Source organism: Oncorhynchus kisutch, linkage group LG2, assembly GCF_002021735.2.
Source record: "Oncorhynchus kisutch isolate 150728-3 linkage group LG2, Okis_V2, whole genome shotgun sequence".
NCBI lineage: Eukaryota > Metazoa > Chordata > Actinopteri > Salmoniformes > Salmonidae > Oncorhynchus > Oncorhynchus kisutch.
In genome coordinates this window covers 50,809,485-50,829,493 of record NC_034175.2, presented here as the reverse complement: position 1 = coordinate 50,829,493, position 20,009 = coordinate 50,809,485, and the positions used below count along the sequence as shown (strand labels likewise).

At 40.2% G+C, this 20,009-nt stretch overlaps 2 protein-coding genes across 3 annotated transcripts in view; both read right to left on the bottom strand.

Annotated features, from left to right (window-relative positions):
- LOC109868074 (adenylate cyclase type 5) overlaps positions 1-6,580 on the bottom strand; it is a 149,299-nt gene extending 142,719 nt beyond the window's left edge. The window contains exon 1 of one of the 2 annotated variants that reach the window (XM_031797123.1): positions 4,405-6,580. In XM_031797123.1, the coding sequence (XP_031652983.1) occupies positions 4,405-5,352 (948 nt within the window). In that variant the 5' untranslated portion in view covers positions 5,353-6,580. The remainder of the gene's footprint in view (positions 1-4,404) is intronic. The other variant, XM_031797132.1, reaches the window with a different exon arrangement.
- Positions 6,581-9,033: 2,453 nt separating this feature from the next.
- Positions 9,034-19,953, bottom strand: LOC109868064 (very-long-chain (3R)-3-hydroxyacyl-CoA dehydratase 2). Its single transcript, XM_020457480.2, has 7 exons — positions 19,506-19,953; positions 17,886-18,003; positions 16,988-17,006; positions 16,309-16,397; positions 15,579-15,700; positions 12,885-13,063; positions 9,034-12,125 (listed from the first exon to the last, which is right to left on the bottom strand). Exons 1-7 carry the CDS (start codon positions 19,628-19,630, stop codon positions 12,046-12,048), a joined length of 732 nt encoding a protein of 243 aa, XP_020313069.1. The 5' UTR covers positions 19,631-19,953; the 3' UTR covers positions 9,034-12,045.
- Between the last annotated feature and the right edge of the window lie 56 nt (positions 19,954-20,009).

Here is a 20,009-nt window from a genome sequence, read left to right as displayed (position 1 = left end):
ACTTCGACATTGTCTTCATCTGGGTCTTACCTGAAACGTGATACACTGCATGTTACTTTGGCATGCCTAGTTGCCAGGTCTTTTGTGCTTTAGTCAACTTCTCTATCATTTATAGCCATGCTAAACATTCCTGAAGAATGAAAAAGATAAACAACAGCAGTTCTATATGTTTTAATAGTTGATATAATATAATACATTGGGTTCTGTCAACAAAATCATAGACAATAATAATAAACAATTAAATCATTATAATCAGTAAACTCTTCAAGCATTGTGTGAGCCTGTCTGAAAACTGGCGATTAAATTCTTGCTTCCTCTGTCCTTGTTTCCTCCACTCCTTGCTTCTCCTTGAAAGTGCAAGTGCACTCCTCTCCCCAAATGCGCTTTGAGAGTGAGGCAAGGAATGGGATAATCAAAACATATCCTTGATTCTTCGCGTCCTCTCTCCTCACCTCCTTTTCAAAACCCATTGGATAAGGTCAGAGGGGAAGGACCTCTGACCTTCTCATCCAATGGGTTTTGAGAAGGAGATGAGAGAGGATATGACGAATCAAGGAAATGAAATTGACATTCTCCCAGGGACAGAGGAAGTAAGTATTTGACAGGTATTAAAGCCCCCATGCAGTCTTTGTAATTGTACTTATTAAATCATCCCTGTATGTCTAAATCACAGTGGTTATTTAATGAAAATAACGCCAAAATATATTTTATCATTTACCTCCCTGATCCCCCTTTGATACTTGAAATGCTCAGTCTTGTGTGGGCATTAGGAAACAAATTAGAAGATATTTACATACACTAGCTGATAGGATAGTCTGGAGCCCACCCCCTTACCCAGATGAACAGTCATTAGTCTATTATAATCAGGTCACATTGTGACATCCTGATTTGGGCGAAAAGTTCCATCCCACCTGAACATGTTGAAATTCCAGGCATTTTTTTCAAATAGCTCTTACACAAATAGGGCATTATTATAATTTTCACAAATTCAGTGTGTAATTTCGACCTCATAGAAGGCCCAGGACGATACCAGTACCGCAATACTCGTTTGTTTCTTGTTGCAAACATGTTGTCCTCCAGAGTCACATGTATTTATTTTCCAAGCTATAGCACACAATATGTTAACTACAGCAGGTTTTTAAAGGACCAAAGAGTTAGTCACATCCTTGCTTCATTCCAGCTAGTTAGATGTGCAACCGCTGACTAACTATAGGTAGGGGAATATCTCTAGTCTAGCAATAGATACTGTTGCTTTGGCGGTATGGCATCATTGAATGAGTTTACCAATGGTTAGTTAGCCTGTCTAGGACATACATCCCGCTAGGGGAACGTTTGGCCGGAAATTGCCTGATATGTCATTATTAAAAGTAGGGGGGTAGCCTTAATAGGTAGCTAGGATATATCATTCAGCTAACCATTTACAGTTACATCAGTTCATTAATAAGTCAACAGCAATATCCAGGAATTTTACAGGATCAAGTTCAACGTGTAATTCAATTGTTAAATTATTAGTATATGATGTAAAGACAAACATCAGTATCATAAATGTAAGGGAAGAAAGGTAGTGTTTTACATCACACGATTTTTGCCAAATCTGTGAAGACTCCAAGCATGAGAAATAGTTTAACCTTTTGATTAAACTCGTGAATTATACTTAATGTATCTATGTTCCCCCTTCATATCTTAATGTTTTCACATGAAAAGGCTAATTATTATGGATGACTTTGTAACAGCTCCAAACAGTTGTCTACCAGAGAAATGCTCACTGGTACCCTAGTTTTTAGAAAGACCCACATACAACACAATGCCACCGTCTCGAGCCGAGCCGCAGTCATTATGTTCAAGTTGTTTTATGCCTATTCATGGGAGCACTCCTGATACAAGCATCATCTTGGGATCTCACATAAACATACAGCTCAACAGTGGAGACCTGCTGGGACCTACAGTATATAAACAGGGGGAGAGCTGATGTGCTAAAAACAACAGGATGGTGAGGAAGAGAAACAATTACAACAGCCTGTTCCCACACACTCATCTCAAAAAGAGCCTATTTTCACAGAAAATGCAAATAGATATAGGGTCACATGTCTGTATCACAAACACTCTCTGACCAATATAATCAAAGTTTCAAAAAAGAAAAATAAAGGGGATTAGAATGATCCATTCTAGCCTATGGGAAAGAGGCGGTATTGTGTGGAGTTTTGCTTTTGAGTTATTTTATTTTTTTCCACGGTTCAATCATTCATTTACAAGCCCTTAAACTTCAATGGTGGACTGATGCACGGTTTCCATTAGCCAGATTTGTAAAGCAGAGGTTCTTGGGAAGAGCACATTGTTAGGGCAGATGTTTATAAGTAGTACAGGGACTGGTAAACACAGTGAGCGAGAGAACAAGCCAGAAAATGACAAAGTAAGAGAGAGAGAGAGAGAGAGAGAGAGAGAGAGAGAGAGAGAGAGAGAGAGAGAGAGAGAGAGAGAGAGAGAGAGAGAAAGAACACAGCCAAGCGAAAGAGGGCACAACGGCACGCACAATGGGTCACCAGGCCATTGTATTTGAGGTTTGGTAGGGCACCGTGAAGTCATGCTTTTTCTTTTTAAATACTTTTCCTATCTTTTTTCTGTAACTGTGTGTACAATATTGTATTTAAGTATGTCTTTCCAGAAGAGGCTTAAGTTTAGTATCCTTTTACTTTAGTACTTTCCTTTTACTAAGATAAACTGGGATTAAGAACTGCCAGTCCAAAGTCATTTACCAGTGTGCATTCTAAATGGCCCTGCTCAAAAGTAGTGCACCATATAGGGAATAGTGCCATTTGGGATGTACCCCTAGTTTCATTGAATAGTTTTTGGGATCCTACATACGGCGCACCATTTCATGTTTGGCCCCCTTCAATTTCACAACAAGAGATTTGCTGGCCCCAGTCAATTTGACAACAAGAGATTTTCTGGCCCCAGTCAATTTCACAACAAGAGATTTGCTGGCCCCAGTCAATTTCACAACAAGAGATTTTCTGGCCCCAGTCAATTTCACAACAAGAGATTTGCTGGCCCCAGTCAATTTGACAACAAGAGATGGTCAGTCTTTTGTTGACCATAGACTTGAGAGGAATTGGGTTGGAAACATGGGGTTATTTTGTTATAGATATTTTGTAAAGGAAAAACAACAATTCTAGGCTGCTAAATGACAAAAATGTGGACCAATAAAAAGGTGGCACCATTAGAATGCAAAATAAAAAGTTTTGCGGAAATTGAGAAACACTATGTCCACTACTACTGTAAATAAACATTTGAGGTAAGAAAAAGCTATATGTATCTAGCTCCTTTAAATGTGTATATTTTTTCTTACCTCAAATTGTTAGGATTATAAACATCCTCCGTAATTTAAGTGGCAGAGCAAAAAGTTATGTTGAGCATTTGGGCAATTTCCTCGCTCTGACACAATAAATATAATTCACATTTAAAATAAGACAAGTGATGATTGCATCTATCATAAACTGATATGACCCTAGAAACGCAACACTATAACCAAGAGGGGAATGAGAGATGACATGCATTAAGTTCTACAAATCAAGAGCCCAGCTCTGATGGCGAAAGGTTTTAAAACTAATCAATTAGAGCCAGGGGCCTCAACATGTTATTAACATATAACACAATAAAACCAAACAGCCTAGAATTGTTGTTTTTCCTTTACAAAATAACCCCATGTTTCCAACCCAATTCTTCTCAAGTCTACAAACCCTAAACAGTCAACAACACTGTCACTTCAAAGGGATGTAGATATGTGGCACTTCCATTCTGACCCATAATTCTAGAACATCTTCTAGAAGTTATTTTACCTAAATTCTTAAATTCTTAAAACTTCCGTTTTACCCAGTGAGCACTGATTTCCTTCTTAGAAGTGTTTTTCCTCTCTCTAAAATGTTAAATGGATGCTTTTACTACTGGTCTTCTCCATGATAACAACTAGGGGACTGAGCAATGGTCAATCGAGACCGTTTCCATAGTAACAAGCATCAGCAGCATCTCAAGACAAACTCGGGCATCTTGATCAGTCAGTCACTGTCCGATGAAAAGGCATTGGATGTGTGAAATGTACAATAGAGCACAGTACAAATGAGTAATGCAATAATGACAGACACATTACGGTGTTCATTTCCTAATGAGTAGTATCCTAGGCTAGGTCATTTGTAAGAATTATAATTATATACAATAAAATACGCCTTTGACTCAGCAAGTTTTATCCAAACAGGCCACTTGTCACTTGATGGAATGTCCCCCCCAAAAATCTATCTTTATACTTTATTTGGTAGACTCATCCATGCGTGAAGTTACTATAAAAGTTATTGATTTATGAATGCTTAATACATGCGTAGCCTAATGAAAACGTTATAAAACAGGACCTACCTGCTTCCATATAAAGGCATCCTTTTCGTTTAACTTCCAAGACACGGCCACATGGATGGTAGACAGTATAACTCCAGTGATAACCGCAGCCCGCATCCGAACCGGGAGCAGCGTGTAGACGACATGGATAAAGAACACCGTCCACCAAATTCCCTCAGAACCACTTTGAGGCTGAACAAGCAGCACCCCGATCACTTGTACAACCAGCACGACTAGAATGACCACATAGCAGACTATCCACATGTGGTCCTGATGAAACCCGTTCCGATTGCACACAACCATCAATATGAGGATAAGTAAGATGGCCAAGGAAAAGACCACCACGTACGTTATCCTGCATACTCCCCCCGCGCAATGGAATGTCAGCATGACCGCGCACATGAGCACCAAAACGGCCATGAGCATGGTCAAACTGCTCTGGTTGAGCCGGAAAAAGTAACGCTGGTACAGCCTCTCCAACTTCTCCGATTGGAATTTCTTGGATCTGAAAATCTGCATCGCGCTGCTGCAGCACGCAACCATGGAAAGGTGAACTTCAGGCATGAGTTCCTCCTCGGGTTTGGAGCCCTTCACTCTCCGGTCTTCCAAGCCCAATTCCACCGATTTGGGTCTCACTTCCCCGGCTCCATCTGCGTGCCTTGGGGAAGATCGGTTGTTGTTTCGGCTCTCTTCCCCAGTCCCATGCTCTTGCCACGCAGATCTAGACCTAAAACTGACCCTGCTAACCGTTGTCGTGGCTCGTCCTGGTCCGGGCTGCTGTTCGGGATCATCATCTCCTTCCCTCCATCTGCTGTTCGACCGGGCGAGTTTTTTGCTCGGAGATCTAGCCGAGTATGGGCATCCGTTTGCAATAGACTCAGACTCGCCCCAAGCAGATCTGAGCTCAGTCCCTCCCCTCAGCCCAGGCGCACCGACTTCGGGCGGGCTCACACTGTTCGATCTGGACATTATATTTCCCAGATAAAAGTCAAAGAAAAAAGCAACACACAGGACCACACACGTGCCTGCTTATAGTCTCTTAAAAAAGCCGAATTCGCGCAAATTATTGTTCTTGTTACAATTTTGTTACATTGTCACAATGTTTTCTTAAATGACAGGTCTATGACATTCCTGAGAAATCCGTGATGACTGAATTCAGAAAATGTTGAAGTCAATTAAATGTGTCCAGTTAAATGTCCATTATGATAGGGAAAATGTGTGTCCATGATACTTTTGAAAATGTGACGCATAGGCCTATTGATGACTGGGGATAACTTTGGCCGCAGATGGCAAAATGCTCTTGTAAATCACTTAAAAACAATTAAATGAGATGTCATCTGGGACATATGCTGTAACAACAAACAGACCTCTAGTGTAGAATAGATTTCCAGGAGGACTTCGTTTTACATAATTCATTATAATCCAAATATAAACTCTGTATGCAGAAATGTTGTTAATTATAGGCCAAGGCCATGGAATAAAAAGACTATACAACTCCAATAGTTGGCCATACCAACATCTATCATGTTGTGAATCTGTAATACCTCCCCAAGCACTTTCTTTTGCCTTGATGTAAAATGAATTATCAGAAAAAACGTGATGATGTGGGGGACAATCCCACGTCGACGTCAAAGCTACATTAGTTGAGCGTCTCCTTCAGGGCTAGAACTGAACCTGTGCATCTCATTGCAGCCTTGTCGATGCTTGGTTGGTTACATCCTAATTGCGAAACCGTCACATCCCGACCCTCACGCGCTTTCATTGACCAGCGGAGGAGAGAAAGACTCGACGTTTAAACACACACAAAAGCCAGAGCATCCCCCCAAAAAACGTTTCTCCACGGTATTATTACTGCATCTGTCTGTTAAACTCTGCCCAGAATTAACGAGCTGTCACGACCACATAACAGCTGACCACCAGCGACTGCACACAAAATCCCTGAAGACTCAATCTGGTGTTGATCCATACGATTCATGCAGCACACATCACCCAACGTTACCACCGCGTTTGGTCCTAGTTCAACCCCTTTTTGGATTCCTGCGACGTCGAATAACACAACAGACTGACCAGAAGAAGAAACAATTCTGAGCGTACTCCCAGTGGTCTATGATAGGGAGTCATGCATTACATTGCACGCTATTGATCAGGCAGGCATCGGACGGTTTATTACCATTGCTGGTTGCTGTTAGGTTTTCATTCAACCAAGTCTGATTCCCAAAATCAGCCGTTTGCTCATTCCCATTGGATATGCGCGAGTATGACTTTCACTTTAAAGCTTTTCATTGGCTTTCGACCATGTCAGTTGGAGATGCGACTCCTGCGCGTTCTCCCCCGCATTTGGATGAATGGGCGGGTCTGTGATCACAGCTGGACCTCAAACGCAAACGATTAACCCCTAAAGTTCTGCTGAACCCACATGTTTTCTATTTGGTGTTGTATATTGACATGTAAATCGAAATACCTCATTGATTACATGGGTGTGACTTCTGCCACTCTGGTAACTGAGGGACAGTTTCCATTTTTATGGTCTAGACTTGGGCCTGGAGGAGACTGCTATGCATTTCAAATCAAATCAAATCAAATGATATGGATCACATACACATATTTAGCAAATGTTATTGCAGGTGTAGTGACATGTTTGATCCTGCTGACGGCCCTGTTCCTTGCAAGTCAGTGTAATTATTGAGTCAAGGTATTTGTTGAATTGGTGAGATATTGGTAAGCTGAGCATTATGGTGGGCAAATCTTTATTCTAGGGTTTGTTGTGATACTGTAATTGTTGTGATACTGTAATGACTATCCGGGCCTGTTCTCTCTGTTACAAACAGCTATGTGTACTCGGGGGTGTTCTACTGAGAGGAGCTCTCTGGCACATGTATAGCTCTATCTCTTCTATATGGCATTAGAAAACCAGAAACCCAAGATCCCAACCCCACCAAGTCACAGTTTTATATATCCTATGTTCTTTGTCTTTGATCACCTCATAAACCAATTGCATGAATTACAACCAGGAGAGACAATATGCTACTGTGTCAACTATCTATATCGTGTTGCAGGCAGCGCGTCCTAAGAACAGCTTGTTCTAAATGTGGCCATTTTATTTTATAAGCCTCGTAATGACACTGGCTGTGTATTATTTAACCTAACCTCTTGAAAGTCGGATAGTGTATCTGTTTCCCTTGCCAGGGACAGTACATTCTGGAAACAAGCGTAACAGGATCGCTGAAACACACACAATAGGAGAAACATGATCACTGGGTTCAACATAAGAGAAAGGCATTATGGCATACAGTATCGCTGCCTTTGTTGGTGAGCGAAACAAAAGGCTTAGAACAAAACAAACACAAACACACACTGTAGGTAAGTGCACCGTGCCTGTGATGTGTCTTTCCCACAACCTTACTCTCGTGGCTGTCATTCAAGCATAAGAAACTACATATACCAGCTCATTCATTCTAATGGTTCATGATTAACAGTTGTAACAGTTACAGTGAGGTCCAAGAGGTATTTGGACAGTGACACATTTGTTGTTGTATTGGCTCTGTAGCTGTTTGTGCTTCTGTATTTTTCTCACTCATCGTTATTCACAATTCATTCAGAGCTATCCGTAATCATGGTAAAAACATATTCTATTCTTATTTACAATAAGAGTGACTCCAAAGTGACTCCAAAATGACACAATACGTTATTTACCCATTCATTTCTCTTGGTCACACAAAAAAAATGAAACAAAACCAAAACAAACAGTAAATGCTTCCAACAAGTTTGTCAAGTCACAAGCTTGATGTAATCATTGCATGCTATGAATATGGGACAAAATACTACACTTTTTACTACTTTAATATACATATAAGTGGTCCCCTAAAATGGGGGGACTATGTACAAAAAGTGCTGTAATTTCTAAACGGTTCACCCAATATGGATGACTATACCCTCAAATTAAAGCTGTCAGTCTGCAATTTAACTTCATAGTCATTGTATCATTTCAAATCCAAAGTGCTGGAGTACAGAGCCAAAACAACAACAAAAAATCTCACTACCCTGATACTTTTGGAGCTCATTGCATATTACTATAGGAATCACAGTGAGGATTAAACCTGTATTCAATGGGGATTCGGGAAATGTGAGACTCCCCCCACATCTTCCTCTTCCATTGGAAACCGATGCCTTTGCATGTACCTGGATATACCAAAAATATTGAACAACAGGAATCTGATTATGGGATCAAATTATTTTGCAAATGTGTGTAGTTCAGTCCTTGGGCTGTTCTTGTCTATTGATGTTCTGTATTATGTCATGTTTCATGTTTTATGTGGACTCGAGGAAGAGTAGCTGCTGCTTCAGCAACCACTAATGGGGATCCTAATACAATACTAAACAGTCATCCACACCTGCACTGGCACCTGCAAAAGAATGTACTGTATAAAGGTATTTACCAAGGGTGAAAGGGTCCAACATTAGCATACATAGCTTTGGTGTAGAACACTACTGCCATCATGTGAGAGGTAAAATAATAACACACTTAAGAAAACAGATTGACACACAGACAGACAGGACAGATATACAACACAAGTACACTAATTGGATCACAGATGTCCATATAGATGTAGATCATCAAAACAAGAATCAAAATACAGAGAAAACAGGAAATCTCTTTTGCTTCCATGTTAAGTTTATTGTAAATATATAGTTATATAACTAATCATACTTATACAAAGTCTGCTGGTCCCATGCAAAACATTTTTTTTTATCAAAAAGATCAACATACTGTAGTTTTGTTTAGTAGAACCAGTGTGTAGAGTAGTATTGTGGCATGCTTTTTCCATACTGTAAGTTATACCAAAGTATCATCACTTCGAAGGATGAATGGACGTTTATTTCCTCCTACATGCAATTTTACAGAGTTGCAGTCCTGCCTCTAGAGGAAGTTTCCAACAATCCTGGCCATGCTTACAAAACATCCTCCGATACCGTAGGCCCAGGGCAATGTTAAATCAAGTTAGTTGGGATGTTGGGTGGTTGTTGATGTACTAAAGGCATCTTCAGTTCACCTTACTGCTCATCTCTTTCATAAGAGTGTAGACTACATGTTAGGCCAACAAAGAACAGAAACATAGGAACTCAACTATCAGGACAGCAGGACATTTTAAGAATGGGAGGGAAACAAACATTATGTCGGGGAAGAATCCCTTGCAAAGTTTAGGCCTTTCACAGCGTAATTCAGGATATAATAAACATACTGTTACACATCCTAAAGAGCATCAGGGCAATACCAGTGTCCGGCAACTCCTGATCAATGTCTAAACTGCATGCAGTGAGATGCAGTCCCACAGACATGGAAGCAAAAGGGTGATCACTACTCAAACACAACACAACCTCAACACTTTCTAGTAAGTTAAAGTCCACAAAATCTAGTTTGTCTTTCACATTGGTTCTACAAAATTTATTAGGCAAAACTAAAACCAAATTATTTGAGTTTTCAGTGGTTAATGCAGTGCAGTTACTGTTTGCATCCACATTGATAACCATTAAGGTTTTACATTGTACTCATATGCAAAATTCTTTCTCAGTTACCTTCTCCTGAGTCAGAGGTGGACGAAAACTCTGAACCACACACACGCAAATGCCTGACTCTCTACATTATTAGATTTAAAGAGCCAGTCCGCAGTTGAAACATTAACAAAGCAGGCACCCCACAACTGTTTTGGTAAAAAGCTGAGGAATGGAGAAATGTAACAACTTTCACATTCATAGACAGGGCTATGGATACAAGGACTGATCAGCCATGATATCAAAATGATGTTGAGTTTATACAGTGTTTGTTTATATTTCTATTTTTAACAAATATTGGAGTAAAACAAGCTTATATTTTGGGTTCTGATGGGGTACAACAGTTGAACTAAGCTCATAAGGCATTTATAAGTTATATTCTTCAAGATACAATAGGTATATAGCTTTAATTTATAAGTCAAAAATAAATGTAGCAACTGCAGATTGCCTCTTTAAGTCATTGGAAATGCAGGACTACAAGCTCTCTAATCTAATGGACTCGTGTCCATGCAAGCGTCCTGTTTTTATATGATTATTTTTTACATGTAACCTTTAATTAACTAGGTAAGTTAGTTAAGAAGAAATTCTTATTTACAATGACGGTCTACACCGGCCAAACCTGGACGACGCTGGGCCAATTGTGCGCCGCCCTATGTCCCATAGGGTCAATCACGGCCTGGATTCGAACCAGGGTGTCTGTAGTGACGCCTCTAGCACTGAGATGCAGTGCCTTAGACCGCTGCATCACTCGGGAGCCCAGTGTCTGACAGTGCATGTCCTGGCAACCTACTGTAGTTCAGAACAAACAGTCAATAAATAAAGTGTGAGTATTGGCTCATTTGTGGTTAACCCTTCAACATGTTTTCCAGGCAATGTCCACCAGTGTCTTGGTCCAACATCACACCATGACAATTTGAGAACCACCTTAAGTTTAAAGCTTGAGTAAATAAATTAGTTCCCTCAGAAAATATACACAAGAAAGCAAAGTAACTGTAAAACTGGTTGGCTTATCGACCTACTATCCACTGTAGGTCATGGAGGCCTACCCCTACTTCAAACACAGATTTACAAATCAATACCCAACCCACAATCAACATAATATGATTCTAAAGAAACCCAAATGGTCCAAATTATTAACAAATACTGTCAACGCAAAAAAATCCAAAACATAAAAGCAAAAAGCTATCTTATGACAATAAGCACTGAATTACTGCAGTTAGTTGAGTATTTGAAAATAAGTATTAGAAAACCAAACTATGTAAAGCACAGAATAAAGAAAAGCTTTACTACACCAAATGGAATGTGATCAGAAGTTCTGCAGGTGAAAAATCGAGTCGCAGAAATAAATGACTTAAACAGGCATAGTCCTCCGTTGAGTCAGACAAATATGGAACCCTCCGTCCATCCTAACAAAGGACAACTATTCATTAGAGCACAAAGCATGGTAGCATCCCAAATGACACTATTCCCTAAATAGTACTATATAGGGAATAGGCTTCCATTTGGGATGCAACCAGTGATAGAATGGAGGGGGGGGGGGGGGTTCTAGTGTTTGTCTTGTACTGAACTATGAGAGAAGAGGGCATTGATTGTATCAGTGCATTCAGCACATTATGACCAGAGTCACAGGCAACAGCACAGCATTCTGCTGCCTCTCAAAGGGGCAGTGCAACAGAACTGGATCATCATCACATTTACAAAACAGTTTTTGAGTAAGTAGCATTTTGATAACATGGTAACTGCATTTACTTACAAAGAAAACAAAAAGCAGTTGGTATATTGTAAATGACAAGAGCATCTTAATAGCCAGGCAACAGCCCAAAACCGAACCAACTGATTAGCAAGAACCATTGTTAGATCGATCATCCCCATTCCCCATGTTATTTTCTTGATCTGAAAAAGAGTCGAGTTTCTTGGTATTTCAACAAGCAGACATATTTAATTGGTCAGGCATGTTTTTTCTTTTTTTTAAGGTTCTCGTCTTTTTCCACTCCTCCCCGTGGCATGACGTGATCAGTCTGCCAAGACTCCTCCCCATGGCATGATGTGATCAGTCTGCCAAGCCTCCTCCCCGTGGCATGATGTGATCAGTCTGCCGTGTGTTTGCTGTGTTTACTCTGTTTTGTACTCTTCCACGTGGGCCAGGACTTTCTTTCTCTGACGCATCATGTGGAAGTAGAGCTGGGGAAACACTGGGGAAACACCGGGAGGACAACATAGTCAGATAAAAAAAACAAGTAACCATAGAATCATATGCAGAATTAAGTACAGACACCTTAAAACATATTTATGAGTTATTTCACAACATTTAAAAAGCCCACATCTAGACAAGCAAGCACTAAGTGCAAGGTAGAGCATTAGAATTCACAGCGCAAAGCATCTTACTGTCACACCCTGACCATAGTTTGCTTTGTATGTTTCTATGTTTTGGTTGGTCAGGGTGTGATCTGAGTGGGCATTCTGTTGGATGACTAGTTTGTCTATTTCTATGTCTGGCCTGATATGGTTCTCAATCAGAGGCAGGTGTTAGTCATTGTCTCTGATTGGGAACCATATTTAGGTAGCCTGGGTTTCACTGGGTGATTGTTCCTGTCTCTGTGTTTTGCACCAGATAGGACTGTTTTTGGTTTTCCACGTTTATTGTTTTGTTAGTTTATTCGTGTACAGTTTCTTTATTAAAGTAGAATGAATAACAACCATGCTGCATTTTGGTCCGCCTCTACTTCACCTAAAGAAAACCGTTACACTTACAGTGAATTGTAATGCATTACTTCACACTTAGTGCTCGCTTGTCTAGATGTTCGCTTTTTGTAATTCATGAAATGCATCTCCCCTACATACTCAATCCAACACATCACTGGTGTACTACTGAAATAGTAAATCAGTGATGTATTGTAGCGAGTAGGAAGGGGAGATGCAATGTGGCGAGAGACAGAGAAAGAGAGACTTACGTGGAATGTAGGAGACCATAGTGAGGATGAGGAAGGTGTAGTAGTCGAAGGAGAAGTTGTACTTGTTAGGTAGAGTGACAGAGTAGAGACCTGTCTTCTGCACATAGGGCAGGGCTGCATAGATGGTCAGCAGCTCACCTGTCACTCCCATAGGATACAGCACTAGGAAGAATGTGTACCTGGAGATCGGATGGAAGGAGTACATTTCAATATGGACATGTACAATATCCAGATTGAAAGAGGCTGCAATATCACTACTGTAGCAAATTAATTCTGCTGACTTTCTATTCATGGTGACAAGTGGTGGTGGCCCAGATCTTGTGCTGCATGTTGTTTGTGCAACTGCATATTCTAATAGGGACTGGGGAAGCATGTTCTGATAGAAAACTACTCCTCCCAGACGTGTTCATTTGTTGTCATGCCCAAGTTCAGACTCTTGTTTTCTCATATTGCTTTCACAATATTCACAAAAAATGTTTCTATTTAATATTTTGTCCATATCGTGCAGCTCCTCTACCTGTCATGTACCACAAACTGTCTTTATAAAGTCAACTGAAGGTGAAAAGAGTGAAGCACCACAACATTGGCTGACATTAGAAGAATCATCATCATTTGCTACCAGGCAACAAAAGGTCCTCCCCAATGAGTAGGCCTTTGTTGCCATGGTTGAGACTGAGAAAACACATTATGGATGGAGTGTCGTACACGCCCAGGTTTCTTTATATACAGCCCCGTATAACTCTGTTATGAACATATACAGTGCCTTCATAAAGTATTCATACCCTTGATGTATTCCACATTTTGTTGTGTTACAGCCTGAATTCAACATTTATGAAATATATATATATAATTTTTTTTCACCCACAATACCCCATAAATGACAAAGTGAAAACATGTTCTTGGAAAATTCAGGCTGTAACACAACAAAATGTCTAATATGTCAGTATGACTACTTCCTGAAGGCACTATATAATGACAGCAGGAATGGCATAACGATTTTTTTTAAAGGGATTAAAAACACTAGATACTAGACACTAGATACTAGATATCTTATAATTTCTGACGTTTGGAAGACATTTGTTTGTCAACTTGTCTAGGCCTATAATAATTAGAAGGCAACTCTTCTGTCATTACATGTTGCCCTGGAACAGGGTTACCCAACCCTCTCCTCGGGCCCACCCAGACGTTTCACATTTTTGTTTTAACCCTAAACTGGCACACCTGATTCGATGGGTCAAAGCCTTGATGATATGTCAAGACTAATTGAATCAGGTGTGCCAGTTTATGGTTAAAACTAAAAGGTGAATAATCTGGAGGGGCCCTAAAAGACTAAATAAAGCCTAACTCACCACAACAATGCCTTAAATCGATAGAATAAACACATCAATAATCTAATTGAAATCAACAAAGTTCTCTCTCTTATGTCTGCTTATCTCGCGGAGGGAGGACATTTAGGGACCGGGGAGAAAATGCAATAATCTGAAACAGCTAAAATATTTTCAGTGGAAGATTTCCAAATGACATCAGTTTGACCGGTTATAAGGATATGAAACCTGTGAAAACAATCCAACACGTTCCTGATAATATTTCAGTTCGTATTAGATGAATATTTTATGTGCTGTGAGCTTTTATGTCGCAGAAAAGATAGGCCGTTTACACGCGGTTCTTAACTATGCAGTCACATTCTCTCACGATGCTCGCACCCCTACTTCCACCGTCTCGGAATGACAGAGACTCTAGTGTAAAGCATCAAAGAACTTCCCCATCGTTAATACCAATCGACATGGCGGTATGTCTCATACATTGACAGTGAATAAAGAGGGCTGTGTACAGTATTTAAACCCACACATTAAATAGTCAGGTGAGCATTACATAAAATTGTACAGGTAAAATGTCAGCCTTCCACATCCTGCTGTGGAAGGTGATAGAGCTACAGCTGTGTTCGTCAGAATTAAGGGAACACTAAAATAACACATCCTAGATCTGAATTAATGAAATATTCTTATTAAATACTTTTTTCCTTTACATAGTTGAATGTGCTGACAACAAAAATCACGCAAAAATTATCAATGGAAATCAAATTTATCAACCCATGGGTCTGGATTTGGAGTCACACTCAAAATTAAAGTGGAAAACCACACTACAGGCTGATCCAACTTTGATGTAATGTCCTTAAAACAAGTCAAAATGAGGCTCAGTAGTGTGTGTGGCCTCCACGTGCCTGTATGACCTCCCTACAACGCCTGGGCATGAGGTGGCAGATGATACTTATTTAAATACTTATTTTCTACCATAATTTGCAAATAAGTTAATTTAAAAATCCTACAATGTGATTTTCTGGATTTTTTTTCTCATTTTGTCTGTCATAGTTGAAGTGTACCTACGATAAAAATGACAGGCCTCTCATCTTTTTAAGTGGGAGAACTTGCACAATTGGTGGCTGACTAAATACTTTTTTGCCCCACTGTATATACAGTACCAGTCAAAAGTATGGCCCATAGAAACACATTAAATAACATTAATAAATAATAATAATAAATCATAATGAATAAGGTTTTGAAGTGTCTGTCCTATAGCTATAACTCCCTTTTGGAATTTAACACACAAAGTAATTCTACAGCACTTCTTTCCAATGTGAAGTGAGTGCCTCTCTCATTCAGTTGGCCAACAGGAGGAGCGAGGAGCTTTTCTTACCGTGCCCATTTGATGAGGTAGGGCAGGTGGTTGAGCAGACTGAAGGTGTAGAAGGAGTAGCGGATGATCTCTGTAATGGTCCAGGCAGATACGAAGAGCAGGACACTGTCTTCACTCTGGACCTGGGATCAGACAGGACAAACAGACAGGGGTGAGACTGGACAGACAATTCAAAGCTAGCATGCAATAGCTTGTAGTAGATTCATTCAACTGGAAGACCGAGGGGTTATAGCAGAACCGTGCAGTTTGTTGCACCAACTATACTACGCTGTAACTCTGCATGTCATGGGAGAGAGAGAATTGTAAACACAAGATTTTAAAGCAAAAGTCAGTCTCTGTAGATTAACATAGTTGCAAATACTCAAACACACATATGCAGTAGAGCGTTTCAGACCTAACAAACATGTTAGTGTTATTCACCCTATTGGCTTCAAGCATGTTCACTATTTCAGGCTCACAGACCTTAAAGCATCAGCAAGTCTCTTTCTTTGGGATGAAGACAACATCTAGGGGCATTGATCCCCTGAAACCATGACCACATATTATAAAGTTGGAATATTTCTTACTGTCTCACTCCATAATATTTTAGCTTTCAAATGTTCAAATTCACAGTGCTGATTCATCCTGATATTCCAACAGATCAAACAAACTAAACTTAACTGGAAAATAAATGGCTAGTTCCATAATTGATGAATGGGGGGCTGAATGATTAGATGAAGAAGAGAAGTACCTCTCGGACGCTGTGAGTCACAGCCCAGGTGAGGAAGACCCGAGACAACACCTGGAACCCTGTTAGAACCACAGAGGATGGAACGATCCCTGGAGCAGGAGAACACAGCATGATCATCACATTAGAAGATATGTACTGTATCACCTCAAAATACAGCTTTACCACTTCACAACAGTGATACTGAGCAAAATACATGATGAGAAGAAAAGAGAAGACATCATATTTTACATTTGTGCAAAAGTATGTCAAGTGTTGGACTATTAATTCGTAGACAGCACACAAAAGCTGATATAAGATAGCAAAAAATATAGCACACCAATTCCAGTTACAAAATTCATTGTATTACACTGACTAAGCTGTGAGCTACATGTGTGTAGTGTCTAGATTTGTCCAGCAGAGGGCAGCACATGTCCAGACAGAGACAGACAGCTGCAATAATGAAGGTAAGGGTTAGCCTCAAATCCCAGATAATTAGTGGACTGTGAACCGGGAGTGCAACGAACACAATGGAGCAGGGCCATGCTCGTTATCACATTAGTACCATCAGGCCAGGCTTATCTTAGCAGCCTGGAAAGGCTATCTCTATCTGAGGCAATGGCTCTCAGTAGGGCTTATGTCCACATGACCGGTAGAGACTACACAACTTTGACCATGAGAAGAGGGAGGAACGTCAACTTACCCACTGCACAGTGCAATATCTGAACGGAAATAAAAATAAAAAAAACACTCAGCATAAATACAGTCACACCATATGGTCAGTGTAAATACTTTATGCAATTAATTGTATCTCCACACAGATTGTCAGTACATGAGTTTGAGACTAATTGACTTTTTTTTTATGTATGCAATAATAAACTCTGATCTCACAGCTGATTCATATTGCTCTTTAGTGAATCAAGGTTAAATATGGCAATAAGATGTAGTCTGTCAATCCTATGATAGTGGATATGTACACCAAGACAGTTCATTCTACTGGTCAAGGACTAGATAAAAGCCAGTGCACTAGTCAAAACATAATCACTGGAAATGCCCAGTGTTTAAAGGTGTTTTTATGAATGGAGGGAGTTGGAATAAGAGCAACATGTAGACTGAGCTTGGGTTCCACTAGGCCTAATCCCTTCCCTCTGTGTTACAGTGTGGCTGGAGAGGATCACACTAACACCCTGCTAGGCCTCTGTGCTGTCTGTAAGTAGCACAGAGGTGGGAGCGGGGGAAGGCCAAGGCCAGTCATTGTGGAGGAGTTTCTATTTAAAAATACATCAGTGCTATGTGCTTGAACATTCCTGCCATTAAGTTGTATTTATACAGTAGGGGACTTACCAAATGCACCACACACAGAGAGCGATAAGGGGCTGTCCTGTTAAGTGCTCTGAATAAAAGCCCAGATTTTGTTCAGTGGGGAGAAACCATTTTGTAAGGAAGTGACATAAAGGGGTCTCTACCTGAACTTGTCAAATAAGAACAAGTATACAGATTTCCATTTTCTGTTGCATAATATTTTACTAGTGTACCTAATGAACATGACCCAGGTCTGACCCTGAGGCCCTACAACAGAGACTTGGCCTACATCCACTCACCTCTAAGAGTGCACCGGTCTGGAAAAACTTCAGGGGTTTCTCTATAGAGAAGTACAGGCCGTGGTAGCTGCCTCTGACAAGGTAGGCCCGCACCAGGCCCACAGCAATGACCAGCCAGCTGGAAGAACACACACATTTCATGTTTATTTCAGTTATTTAGCCAGGATAGTCTACTCAGTAACAACTGCCACTATTTTCCAAGGAGTTCTGGGTGGAAATACATTTCTGGTATCAAATAATAGCCTCAGTTTACTCTTAGAGGACAGGGTAAAGCAAAACAGTCCAACCACACAGAACGTAGGCCTAATACATAGATGGAAGCGGCATCTGCACAGTCATATTCTTGAATAGTCGTGATTGGTAGGAGTGACAGGTTTTGAACGTGATAGATATTAATCTACTAAAGTTAGTAATAGAAACTGAGCAGGCTATATAGCCCCTGAAAAGGCACGGTGTAGCCGTTGTAGCTGGTACTCAATAAACAGAGCAAGTATCACAGAGGGAAAATATCACCTCACCAGACAGGAACGTCACCTAACTTGTTAGGACAGGAGCGCATCCAACATTTTGCACTTGTGCAATTTCTTTCACAACAACTTGTATCATAATGCTGAGTGAAATCAGAAATACTGTCATAACTTTTTTTGCCAAAATAACTATTTATAGTAAAAATAAAAACTAACAAATGGTGGTTGCAAAACTACATGCAGTACGCATAAAGAACAATAGCTATTACTGTACATAATTACATCCTTTTTAAAATGCTATATATTACATACAGTACCAGTCAAAAGTTTGGGCACACCTACTCATTCAAGGGTTTTTCTTTATGTTTACTATTTTCTACATTGCAGAATAACAGTGAAGACATCAAAACCATGAAATCACACATATGGAATAATGTAGTAACCAATAAAGTGTTAAAGAAATCAAAATATATTTTAGATTTGAGATTCTTCAAAAGTAGCCATCTTTTGCCTTGATGACAGCTTTGCACAAGCTTGGCATTCCAAGAGTGTGCAAAGCTGTCGTCACACGCTTGGCATTCTCTTGAGAGAATGCCAAGAGGGTGCAAAGCTGTCATCAAGGCAAAGGGTGGCTACTTTGAAGAATCTAAAATCTATTTGGATTTGTTTAACACTTTTTGGGTTACTACATGATTCCATATGTGTTATTTCATAGTTGTGATGTCTTCACTATTATTCTGCAATGTAGAAAATAGTAAAAAAAATAAAGGAAAACCCTTGAATGAGTAGGTTTGTCCAAACTTTTGACTGATTATTTACGCGATTACAGTTGCAACTCTAGGCAACATAGCTAATTGCGGTGTTTTGTGGGAGCGCACTAGAACTAACTGTAACCAAAGACAGACAATTGATACATTTCCGATGGAGGCTGTTACAAAGTAACAACACATTAGTTCTGTGTTTGACTGAAATGATATGCTGCAATGTCGCTGAAGGCAGCACAATGAAACGAGTTATCGACAACGTGTCGCCAGCGAAGCAGAGTTGTTCACATGGGAATGATTTAATCATTAGCCTATCATTATTTCCAAAATACAAGCATTATTGAGCAAAATGGCCAGGAAAAAAAAGTGTATCAGAATTGTGTACATACCCAGCTGTCATAACCACGTTATATATAACCAGATACGCCGTAGCCAGGGCACCCGGTCCCCTCTTTTTCTTCGGGGCCACATCGCTGTGAGCCGTCTTCGTGGTCCCTATAGCAGGTGCTGACATGACTGAACCCCACTTGGCGCTGCCCGATTAGTGTGCCAGATGCTTAGAAAATAGCAATCAGGCAGAGCTACTCTTCCAATCAGTCCACCAAATCAAGAAATGCAAGGCGTAAACTGGGCCTGCGCAATATTTTACGGGACCAGCAGCCCGCGCCCCCTACCGAAACATCACCATAAACAGTTTACTTTAGCTTAGTGATTGCTTTTGAGTTGTTAATGCCGTAGATTTGTATGGGTTTTTGGCACAAAACAAACAAAATACTGTGCGTATCGGATAGCCCATATTTCGAATTACAACAAATCATAAATATCGTTATGGTCCTATATGTACCACTGTTGCTGCATGTTGTTCTTTATGTGTGGTAATGTACGTAATGTTT